This window comes from Otolemur garnettii, unplaced genomic scaffold, assembly GCF_000181295.1.
Source record: "Otolemur garnettii isolate 467f Iridium unplaced genomic scaffold, OtoGar3 scaffold00080, whole genome shotgun sequence".
NCBI classification, from domain to species: Eukaryota; Metazoa; Chordata; class Mammalia; order Primates; family Galagidae; genus Otolemur; species Otolemur garnettii.
Window position 1 is genome coordinate 853,336 of NW_003852475.1, and position 12,744 is coordinate 866,079.

Below are 12,744 nucleotides of genomic sequence, written 5' to 3' on the forward strand. Positions count from 1 at the left end.
CCCATGAGGCAGACAGACTCTCCTTACCCTCCCTCACCACAGAATATGGTATAGAAAAACTCAATTAGAAAAAAAAGTTTTAACAACTATAGTTCTCGTTATGAAGAGAACTTCTTCATTACCAATGGAATAGGCTGATGTGTCCAATAGTGAAGTTCCTAATTACTTGCCAGTGGGAGAGTCCAAGCAGAGGGCAAGTAAGGATAGGATAAGGGGATTCGTTCATTAAGTCATTCACCAAACAAATAAATATCCATTGAGTGCCAGCAATTATGACATCAGGACACTAACCAAAGAAAAATCCCTGCCCCTATAAAGTTTGTATTCCACTGAGCAAGAAGATAAACAGCATAACTTGTAAATTCTTTTCCAACACAAGCTCCAGCTTACTAGAAATGGGGAGAAGCAGCAGAAATAAAGAGGCAAGTATTTTGTTTTGGGGGGTTGCTGAACAGAGACCACAGGACAGACTTAAGTTTAAGGGAGGATTCTGTGAATGACGGCCGCAAATCCCAGTCTGTTTATCACCGGTGCTCTGGGCTGGTCTTTCAGATCTCTCTCAAACTCTCTGGCACACATACATCACACTCACCGCCAGTTTATATTACAAATCGCTGCCACAAAACCATATGATCTCTATTGTGGTAACTGGCTGTGGGGCAACCCTGAAAGTCAAGGACTGTCCCTGCTCCTTCTGACCCTGTCTTCTTTTCCCTAACATGCCCACTTACCCAGGAGAATTCTTTTCCCCTTTACACACACCCAAACCTGATTCTCCGAGACTCGCTCCAGAAGGCCCCTCCCGGAAGACACTTGGCTACTTTGCATTCCTTTTTCTGAGAACCTTATCACAGATCATTCACCCTGCCTTTTCAGTAGACATTCAATAAGCACTTGTCCTGTGTCATTTATGAAATGTCACAATAAAGAAACAGGCAGGGGGCAGATGAGGACAGTAGCAATTTGATAGTCAGGGTAAAGCTATGGAGCCATGGGTCCCACAAGGGGTACTCGCCTAGCTCTAGAGTAACAGTCCAGCTGCTGGGACTCTATCCCACAGCTACCACAGGGTGAGTTACACAAGTCAGACTTTTATGCACTGACATGGAACATGGACATATGTTAGTGGAAGAACACTAACTCCAGGACATAGCTAGTGGAAGAAAGCCATGTAAAACAAGATGCAGGGCAGCATATACCTTTCGTATAGAAAACATTTATTTGCATATATTCAGTTTGTTCAGAGAAAGGCTGGAAAGATGAACAAGAAACCACTAAAAATGCCTATATGGGGCTGGGCACAGAGACAGAGGTTTCTATATTCAAAACAACAAAATCAGATTTCGAAAATGGTCCCTGAGGAAAAACTCTTGAGAACCTCTCCACGTAGCTGAGCTTGCTGAATCTTGAGGCCTGGAGCTTGACTTCCCCATCATTGCCGTGCTTGTTCATGCAGTGACAAAACACCAAGCCTCGCAGTTATCAAGAAAATCTAGCCCAGCACAGCCCCAAGGAGGAAAAGAGCAATGAGTTCCAAGAAGACGCAGGCATGCTGTCTATCTGAGGCCTTCTACATAGCTCAAAGATTTCACGGGGCACTTGTGGTGCAATGAATGATGTCAGCATAGCTTCCGGTTCTCCCTAAAGGTATTGATCCTTCTTCATTACCTTCTAAAGAATCCTCATCAAACTCAGGAAGATACCCGTAAGTATCTGGGTATCAAAGGAAAAATGCAGCACAAAACGACAAGGTGACATAGTGTAACAGAGAATGGGCCAAATAAACCAAGATACAAGGGAGGGATTTTTGGGTTTTTGTGGCTTTTTTTTTTTGTAAAAAGTGAAAAAATTGAGGGTTGAAGAAGAAACACTCTGTATGATGCTTCTGGGCGCGTTCATAAACTGATAAGCATCTGATGTGGGGGAAGCGGGGCCAATCACTAACCATCTCTCCAGGTGTAAGATCGAGAGCCACTTGGCCAGTGGAAAGGAAGCTATCTATCTCTTTCTCTTGAATTCCTTAAGCAGTGTGTTGGTTTATTCATTTATAATAAAATCCTGGTCTAATTAAAAATGAAACTTCCCCACTTGATCTAGCCTCACTGTATTTCCAGTTCCTGTGTAATTGAACCTGAAATCAATGATGCCCAGTGACAGTCTGGGATGTTGCTTCCTGTGAGGGTGAATAATCAGGAAGGAGAATGCTGCCAGGCTTGTTTCAGGGAAGTTCATCATCACTTCTTTCTCCCTTAGACAGAATTTTAACAACAGATAAAGGTGGTATGATATTTTCCTTAATGAAACTGCATAGCCTTGGCGGATTTACAAGAGCAGTTTACTTTGCTGGGGGTTTAGGCTCAGGTTATTTTGGTCTGCAGGTTTTAACCTTCCTGTGCTCCTCTCCCACAGTCCGACATCCTCAAACCTCTCCTCTAGAAACTTTCTTTTTCTTGGCCCATTTCACAATGCTCATATTTATTTAGCATTCCGCAAACTGAAAGTTCTGTCACATCCATTGTTGGATCTGAACTTCCCCATGAGAAGGAGGTGAGGTCGATGTTGAGCAGCAGATGGAACTAAAGCTCAGAAAGGCTGACCTTATTCATCCAGGATCACAGCCAGAGCTGGGACTCAGGGCTCTGAACTCTTGGCTTTGGGCATTGCTAACATACCCAGCCAGGCAGCCCAGGGTGTTTGATTTTGGGGTTTTGAAAAGGTCATAAAGAGGAGTCAGTTGTGTGATTTGCTGAATAATGCTGGCTATTTCTCTTAGCAAAGCTCTCAGTTGCTGGTTAGGAAGGAACCTTGCTTTTCCCTAAGCTCTTCTGCTCGGTTGTATAGTAAGTATATGTTTCTAAGTTTTTGGCTAGTTAAGGAGAGGCAGTTGGAATGAAATGATATTTGATATGGCTCTTTCCTTATCCTTAAAGTCTGAGAATAAGCACTTAGAATATATTTGTCCCTTTTTGCCTTATACCTGAAAGGTTTGCCCACTGCTTTCCCCCCTTGAACACTAGAATAATTACTTCTAGAAAAATGCAGAGCCCCCCCCCCGCCCTTTTTCCCCACAACGACCCCAGCTCCCTCTATTTACTATAGCATTCTTATTCCTGAGATTACTGTGAATCTTCCTTGCCTTAACCACTTGGTGGGAACTCTGGCAAGGGGCTCTTTCTAAATGTCACTATGAGCTTTTAAGCCAAATATGAAATCTAAGGTCTCCACGGAAACCCAAACACCTGTTGACTACATTTTCCCTCCATTTTTCATCTAATTGCAATTTACCTACTTCATTAGAGCAGTGGGAGGATTTTTGCCTGTAAAGGGTTTTTGCCTCCTCAGGGCACATGTTCACTAAGAGAGTCAGAAATGAAATACTAAGAAGAGACTTAATGTGTAGCAGCCTCAGATAATCTGTGCTCTGTGGTACCGCTTCAGACAGCCAGCGTCTGTCTAACACAGTCTGACAAAGGTACTGGGAACAGGGTCAACAGCCAAGTCTGAAAGCCCCAGACAGGAGCATGAGCTCCCCTTTCAAAGGCCTTTGGAGGAAGCTCATCTTAACCACCAATCCAGGTAGCTGGCACGGGGCCTGGTACACCTGAAGGCAGGCAGGGCTATTTGCCTGCTGTCATATTTTGGCACAGTCATTTGACAGCTTCTCTCTCCCCCAAAACATTTCCAATACCCAAAGGAAAATCTTTTTTGGTATCTTCTTGTCACTACTGACATTTTGTGCTAGATAACTCTCTTTTGTTTGAGGTCTGTCCTGTGTATTAGAGGGTGTTTAGAGGCCCTGGGCTCTGCACATCACAGAGTAGCTCCTTTTGAGAGATGTGGCAACTTAAAACGCTTCCAGACATTGCCAGATGTCTTGTGGGTGGAGTGGTGGGCAAAATTACTCTGGCTAGACCAGTGATTTTCAACTGGTGTGCCGTGAAAAATTTTTAAAGAGCATTAATTAAATTCTTTTCAAGAGAAGTTCAAAGCACAGTAAGTATATATATATATATATATATTTTTTTTTTTTTTACTCTTATTTTTGATCAACGTAATTTAAGTGTGCTGGGGAATTTTAACTATAGGCTCAAGTGTGCTGTGAGATAAACTCTAGGCTAGACGATCCACTGTGAACACTGATGCATTACTCAGATTATGGGTAAACTTCTATGAAGAGAGTCATCCTCAAACATGCTCATGGGGCTGCAGGGTTGCTAGGGCCTTGGAAGCCACTCTTTGCTTGTCCCCTACCAAGTTATATATCTATCTGCTTGCCCCATAGGAAGCTGAGGGGACTTACACGTTTTCACCAATGAAATGGTGACTGACTTGTTTCTTTATTTAGTTTTAGATCTGTTGCTAGTTTTCTTTCAGCCCTGGCAGCCAAAGGTTGCGAATGTGCAGAGCCTCAGTATCATGTGCTCCTCTCGCCTATCCACATCACTGAGGATTTGTCTTTGACTTTGAAATTAACTCTGCGCAAGATCCCTTCTAAACGTTTCGGGCTGCAACATGTTTGAACTCATGGGGGATAACACTGGGGTGCTGTGGTAATGGCGGAGGGGAGAACGTCCATCAAAGGGTGACAAACTCCAGGGGGGCATCTCTGCCTTCCAAAATGTCTCATTAGGATCCCCAGGCTTGGTCTCCATCTCCTGGGTAGCCGGCAGTCCAATTTAATTGAGCGACAGCCTCGCCACGGCACACTGCTCTTTGGACAGGAGGGTAAACTCATTCTGTCCATCATGACATTTGCTTTCTTAAGGGTCTCACAATATGCAGCTTACATAATTAAATGCAGGTCACATCGCAGCCTCCCTTTTCAAGCCTGTCTGAGGGCACAGTGGGTTCTTTCTGATGGTTAGCTTTTGACCACGTGATTTTTAGAAGCTGCTTGGGTTTTTGTTTGTTTTTACTGTGTATGACAATTCTCTCCACTAAAAAACCCAAAGTGCAAATCCAGCGTGTTTAGCTGAAAGGACTGTGGATTTTGTGATGATGGATAAAGGGTGACAGAGAGAAAATTAAGACCCTGGTTCTGGCGAGGGTCTCAGAGCAGCCTGCTTGTCATGGTCAGTACTCTCCATTTGTCATGCAGGGATGTTTCACGCTGGGAGAGGAATCCCTTGTGTTCTAATGCACCTGTCCATTCACTTAGAACTGGGATGGGCTTGTCCAAAGTAAGGAAATCTTTTAAATGATCTCATAAAAGAGAAGTTCCAGGAAGCTAAAGATAACTCTTACCTGTAGTGTCCATTTTAAACACTAGATATCTCTGGGGGAACTTAGAGTGATTATAATGAGTTTGGATTTAGTTTAACCCAATGCTGATTTTGCACATTACAGAGATTTGTCATCTTTAAGTAATGTGCCAGATGAATGCTTTAAAATAGATGCAACTTTGTGTGAATTCTCTATAATATAGCAAAATCTGATTGCTCTATTAATAGCCAAAGTCCTTGGCCTTGAGAAGGCAGGATGGCAGCGATTTTTAAAATTCATCATCTCTGCATAATTACTTGTGAATCTCTAAATATCCAAGCTGAAGAATTAACCAGGAACTGGAGCCGTTATCCCTCAGCGTCCCTTTTAATATTGTTCCACAGTCATCGTTTCCTTGTGTTTTTCTAATTACTGCAAAACCAATTGTTTTTAACTCAACTGTCCTGGCTCTTTGTAATCTGTTGAATGTAATCACCTTCGTATTTCTTGTTCAGGAAATTGGGCCTTGATTAGATGAGCAGCACCGGGGGCTGTGGGACCCCAGTTGGAAGCTTTGCATATTTTACCTGACCACTGTATTGGGAGGCCATGGGGTTTGGGGAGGGATAGGGGACTCTTCAAGATGGTTCCCTCCATTGTGGTGACCTGTAGACCCTAGCGAGGTTTTATTTGGAGACTTAATTTTATAAAAACCAAAAAAAATCTAGGAATTCTGGTTCCTCACTCTGAACAGCTGTGTATGGCCTTTTAGGCCATAGAAAAAACTGGTGGCATGAGGTAGGTACTCGATTATCTTCTCTCCCAGATGCAATATTTCATGTTTATATGTTGATTATAACACCTAGGGGCAGCGCTGTCATTAAGCTGCCCCCACACCCAAGGTTCTACCACTGGCTTGGACACAAGAATTGCTGAGCCAACCGAATGAACTTGTTTAGAGGTTGAGTTCCCCCCCTTTCACCCTCCCAATCCTCTTTATTTACTAACCAGTCTACTTGTCAAAGGACAACCTTGAGATTGTCAAAGGACAAAAACTGAAAGAACAAAGGTTCTCAACCTTGGTTTCTCTCTTGCAACATCAGGAGTATGATGTTTACTTGTCAACAAGAGTGGTTTTCTTTTGCAATAATCCCCAAATTGGGGCAGAGAGTAAAAGAATCAAGCCAGGAGACATCAAACTATTTAAACAAAGCAAAACAAAACAAGAGGATTCTGACAAGCCTGTAATGACCTGCACGAAGTTTCATCATTGAAGAGTAAGCTAAAATTCTACATCTGTAAGAAAACCCAGACGAAAGATTCACTGCTTTCTCTAGCACAGCCCTTAGAGAAGGAGAAATGTCCTTATTGGATTTATCTCTGTATGTAGCTCCTCTGAGTCTTTCTTTCTCTGGGCAAGGAAAGGCCCAGATAGACAGTAAATGTGTATACAAGGGGCTGACCAAGACCTTAATCAGTGCAGGGAGTTAGTTGCATCTTCATTTGACGCACATTTATTAAATACCTATGATGTGCCATGCTCCATGCTAGGTTCAGAGCATGAATGAGAAGCAACCTTGAGACTAATAAGGGGGTCGAACATGCAAAGAAATCAGTATCAAGCATCAAATGGCACAAATACAAAGTCTCACAGGAGAGCAGACAAGGAGGAATACCTGGGTTTTTAGCATCGCTGATGAAGGAGCTTCCTGAAAGACTTCCTGTAGGAGGCAAAGTCTGAACTGAATCTTAAAGAGTAAGTAGGGGTTAGGTTAAAGGCTGGAGAAGAAAAGGGTCAGCATGAAACCCATCCCAGGGAGGTGGGGCCAAGTGAGCAAAGGCACAGAAGCCCCTACCAGCGCCCTGTGTTCAGGACACAGGAGGCATTTTAACAATGCACAAAGTTTAAGACAGGAAGTGGAAAAAACATGAGGCTGAAGATGCAAAGCCAAGGCCATGGCACATTTTTATTTTAATTTGTGCAAGAAGTACTATTTTTCCAGAAAATAACGCAGATCCTCATTACAAAGTATACCTTAAATAGAGATTATTGAATATGGCTTGTGAACCAGATGAATGCAAACCAACACTGTGACTCTGAGGGGGGTAAAATCTCCCTCAACACCCCAGGCACGTCTTCCCGTTCATCGTTTTTCTCTTGTTTCTATTTTCTTTTTATTCCACCTTTGCCCACAAGCTCCTTCCTAGGATGTGCTGGAAGCCAGCACGCAGCCACGCCAGCTGTCTGCAAGGATTTTCCCTTCCTGGCAGCACCGTCAGTCACCAGCCAGGGCTAACCAGAGGCTGGCACATCAGGGTGTGCCCATGACAGATTTCTGGCAGAGAGTCCCCTTTTGAAGGAGGAGTGTGCGAGCCTTGGTGGAGAGACCAGCTTGCTGGTTGTGCGGCTCCCAGGACCTCGGTGCCTCCTCCCAAGTTTGCCCAGAAAGCAACAGAATGAAAGAAACCTGTTCCTTTCCCAAGAAGGACTTGTTCTGGTTGGAAGGAATAGGATAAGCAAAGTGAATATGGAGAGAAAAAAATTAAAGCTGGGACATACATTATTTCTCAGAGGGATGAGAGGAAAAAAAAAACACCTCAAGGAGCAAGTTTACCATTCATCTGGGTCCTGAGCCACACCCAACATTTAATCAATCCTTCCTTCCTTCCTTCCCTCCCTCCCTCCTCCCTCTTTCTCTCTCTCTCTCTTTTTTTTTTTTTTTTGAGACAGTCTCACTCTGTTACCCTGAGTAGAGTCCCATGGCATCATAGCTCACAGCAACCTTAAACTCCAGGGTTTGAGCAATCCTTTTGTCTGGGCCTCCTAAGTAGCTGGGACTATAGACACTGCCACAACGCCCAGCTAATTTTTCTATAGACACCGTAGGGACAGTGTCTCACTCTTGCTCAGGCTTGTCTCGAACTCCTGAGCTCAGGTGATCCACCTGCCTCAACATCCCAGTGTGCTAGGCGAACGCTCACTCTTGATGGCCTTGCACAAGCCTATGCTCAAATGAGAATCCTAAAGGAAGCACTCCCTCATTTGGAGTCGGAATCTGTCTGAATCTTGTCTCCGGTTTCAGGAGTTTTCGAACTGCTGGTCAACCATCCCTCCCCCTTCTTTCCTATTCCCTCTGTCCTCCACCCACTGCCAGGGGGACGAGCAGGTCCAGCTGAACACTGCTTGCCTTTTCTTGGTAACAAGTGGCCTCCGAACCACATGCTTTCTCCTTGAAGTACTTTCTTCTAAGACACTCTGCTCCCTGGGCCTCTGCCCCAGCACAGCTTGCTCCTGCTCAGTCTCCCTCCTGGGCCTTCCTCGTCTCTCTGACAGAGAAGACAGCAAGACACAATCCTCTGTGATCTGCACTCCATCTCCCCCAAATCCTGCCTGGCTTCAAATATTGTCACCATACTCATGAAGTTTATGTGGACTCCAGATTCACCCAGCCAACTGCCTACTCACCACCTTCACCTGCAGGCTTATGGCCCCAGAGCTGCCACGACCCCAGGGACTACCCGTTTCTGTAGGCAGCAACTCCAGCCCTTCTAGGACTCAGACCTTGGAGTCATCCTCAATCTCTCACTTTGCCTCCAGTCCATCAGTCAATCATGCTGTATTTTTAGTTAGACCTGTAATCAGGCCATTCTCGCTTCCTGGCTTGTACAATGAGCTCCAAGTGACTATTCACATTTAAGTTAAAATTAATTAAAACTTAAATAAAATTAAAAAGAGAGAGAGAGAAAGAAATGGCCCAAGTGAGAACTCTTAGGAAAACAAGTGTAAAACTTAAATTTAAAAACTCACTTCCTTACACTTCTTGTTTCCGGTGATTACCAGCCAGTGGCCAGTGTAGACACAGAGCACTTCTGTCCACGTGGCAGGTCTATTAGCAAGTCCACTGCCACCACCTGCTCCAAGCCACTACCTCTTGTCTGGGGCCCTCAACAGCCTTTTAGTGGCTCTGGCTCCTTCAGTTTTCATAAGGAGGCAGCAGGAGGGATGCTTCTAAGCTACAGTGTGTCATGGTGCTCCTGAGCTCAGAGGCTTCTGAAGTCCCTGTGCATGGCTCTCACAGTAGGAATCAGACCTCTCGGCCCTTCTGTTCTGACCCCACCTGGTCCCTGGTGTGCTAGGCCCCTGTCCCCAGCGGCCCTTGTCCCCGGCAGCCCCTGAACTCTGCTCAAGCTCTGCCTTGGGACTTCCACACTGGCTGTTCCCTCTGCTGGGAGCACCTTACCTGCACATCCTCCTGGCTCGCCCCTTCTCTGGCTTTAGCTCTCTATTCCAAAGTCCCCTCCTCAGGCAGGCTCCTTCTGACCACTCCACTTTGACTTTAACCTGCCCAACCCCAGCACTGCTACTTTCCCTTACTCTGCTCTACCTGTTTTCTCCATAGTATTTGCCTCCTTTCAACAAATTAAATACATGTACTTGTTTATTTTATATATTGTTTACTGTCAGACAGGGATCTCTGTCCATTAGAAACTGCTAACCACTAGAAAACTTCCCAGAGGAAGCTTTCAACAAATATTTGTTCAATAACAAATGGAGAGAGTTTGAGAGCTGGAAGGGGACTTGGAAATTCCTCTTGGATGGGCAGCTGAGGGTTGGTGAGGTGAGGGTACTCCCTGTGGACCTGTGATAAGATTAAGGGAAGAGTGTGGACTAGGAGCTGGCCTGGTCTTATGGGTCTTCACCAGGCAAGCCCTGTGACGGTGAACTCCCCTTCCCTTGGCACGACAGAGGGGCACTGATGAACCACAGATAGCCAACAAGGAAATGGGAGACACCATCCAACTAAAATATCAGGGGTATTCACCACTTTCTTGGCAAGCTTTTACATGACTCAACCATGGGTCTTGCTTCTCTGATGACTTGTAAGAAGCAAGGAACGAAGTGGTGGGTTCAGATTAATGGGCTTTTCTCAGAGGTGAGTCTTACCCCCACACCGCATATTACAATGCCAAGATTATCTGAAAACTGGAAACACACATGGTTCCTAGATTATGTTTCTCCTGATATCAGCCTTATTTGGAAAAAGAAAATCATGGTTTCATCATGTAATGTCTAGGTTAGTATTTGAGATAAAGTTGATTAGTAGGAAAAGATTGACTTTCCAACTGCATCATTAAAATACTTCTGACAATCCAGAATGGATCGGAAGAAAAGCAGAGCACAGATCACAATTCTCATTAGCTCTCCGTCTGTCCTCTTGAATCTGTAAGGAAGTGCCACCTGAATAAACATATTTGTAAATACCTAGGGCTGATGGTCTTTCTACTGCCAATTCTGATTCAAAGGAAAAGAGAGTGAGGAAGCTTGGACCTCACAGACAGACCTGTTAGCAAGAGTATGGAAGGCTCGATCCATGGCTCACTGGATGATTTAACTCGCCAAGTACGTAATTGGGAACAAAGTTGTCTTTATAGTCATTTCTTTATTATTAAGATAACTCAACTGGAGTCTGCTTCAGAGATACAAGATTTGGGGACGGAATCTTTACAGACTGCACTGTAAGGCCTGAAGATTATAGCAGAAAACAAATTGATATGCATGGATGATCTTCTGTATGTACCAGAAAATTAGATCTCGGGAGAGATACTGAGCAGAACTGTGATACCCGGGGGAGGGGGGTGGGCACAGTGAAAGGCACACTCAGGGCTTCCCACACGGAGGGCCCCACGTGTCCCACATGCTCCCGTGTGTTACCTGGGGTGGAGCTCTTCAGTGCTTTCACTAACTGTCCCCTTCCAGCTCCAAAACCATTATCTCCACAGTCCAGGTCACTGTCACTATCACTGCCACCGCTGGCAGAGTATGTACACATTCTGGGTACCTTGTCCTAAATGAGTAATATGAGACTGTTAAGATTAGTCATACAAATCAAACAGCAGACCATCCCGTGAGGATGTGAGCAGCTCACACTGTGCCTTTGTGTGCACAGAATCCCATTCCCACCGCCCAGCCCAGCCCACCCAAGAACAGCTCTGATTTGCTGGTTGCTCTGCCTCTTGGGAGGCTGATGTGGTCTACTACTGGTCGGGCACAAGCCTGCACTGGTAGAGTTGTTGATGTCACTCTGCCATTGTCCTGGGTCCAGGAAGGTCCCCACCATTACCTGCTCTGCATTCTGTACACGTCTTTATAGGGTTTTGTTTTTCTCAAGTGCCTATTATAAGCTGCTGTTCCAAGCCTAATGGCTTATTTATTTAACTGAGCTCATCATTGGCTTTCAAGTATCAGAGGGCATTAAAGCAGTCAACCTTGGGAACAAAAGAATAAATGTTTGCCTAATTTATATTTTTTTCAGCCCCCCAAAGGATAGTGGCCTTTAAGAATATAAGCAATTGCTGACCCCTACACAGTCCTCTAATCTGCTGACAGTGCACGGGGCAAGGGACCCAGTGCCCCTCTTGCTCTCACAGCCTGATCCCTCTCATGCCCCCGGTGTGGGAATAATGCCATTCTCAGGCATTACTGAGTCAGCGGATTGTCTGTGAGCAGTTCTTTCTTCTGTGCACACAAGTAGAACATACGATCCAGTTACTGGATCAACATATCACTCTCATATGCTGATTTAAGGGTATCTAGGACCCTCTTTTCTCATTGTTGACTACTCTGTTAACGGAATTAGTCCCTATCTTTCCCTGACAGTTTAGGTATGGATGCATGGCTGGGTCTCTAAAGCTTGTTTGGGAATGTGTCATTTGGTTGGGAATTGTAAAAACACACTTGAGAATATAAGCTTCCTTGGCTGGGGTTATAAATCTAAGCAGTCACTCATTTCTTTTACTCCTTCATTCATTGCCCATTCACCCACCCACTAAGCGGCTGCTTCTTGAGTAGCTGTTCTGGCCCACACAGTGTGCTGTGTTTTAGGAGTGGGGAACTGGTGCTGCACATACCGGGTGTCTAGCAGGGATTACGTCCATGAAGGAGGACAAGCCTGCCGACTGTGGCTCCGGTGGAACCCAGTGTCCCAGTTTCAAAGGGACTCCAGGAACACTTTCTGAGTATAAGAAGACGTAGTCTTTCATACTTTGCAACAAACACTAATTGAACTAAGCATGTGCTGAATATAGGAAATATAAAAAACTAATTCCACTTAAACTCTCCCAAGTTGGTAGTCAAAGAAGCAGGGTGATAAGTGCCAAGCCACAGTGGTGACTCTCATAAGTCAGGGCAGGATTTCCAGTGGGTGAAGCTGGTGCAGGATGACAAGGGGACCGTAGAGAGGTGTGTCTGTTGGTACATGTGTATGTTGTGTGAGCAGTGTCTAGGCATTACACGCAGAGGGGAAAGGTCACCTTCTGGGTCAGTGACTTTTTTTTCTTTTCTTGATATTAATCAAACCCGTTTGCCACTATCACCAACCCAACTGAATTGGGTTTTCCCATTTCCAAATCTGGTGTCATCTATGATTTTCTCAACTTTCAAGTCCCCAAAGCAAGTACAGAGTCCCCTGGAGAAGTGGTAGCACAATGCTTGGGGGGTGGTGTACTGTGGACCAAGGGCACACACCTGGGAATCTTTTAGAA

At 44.9% G+C, this 12,744-nt stretch overlaps 1 protein-coding gene across 1 annotated transcript in view; it reads right to left on the reverse strand.

The window, feature by feature from the left end:
- Nucleotides 1-12,744, reverse strand: part of NCKAP5 (NCK associated protein 5) — an 807,957-nt gene that overhangs the window by 24,859 nt on the left and 770,354 nt on the right. The window contains exon 17 of the mRNA XM_023515856.1: nucleotides 10,899-11,048. Coding sequence (XP_023371624.1) covers nucleotides 10,899-11,048 — 150 coding nt within the window. The remainder of the gene's footprint in view (nucleotides 1-10,898; nucleotides 11,049-12,744) is intronic.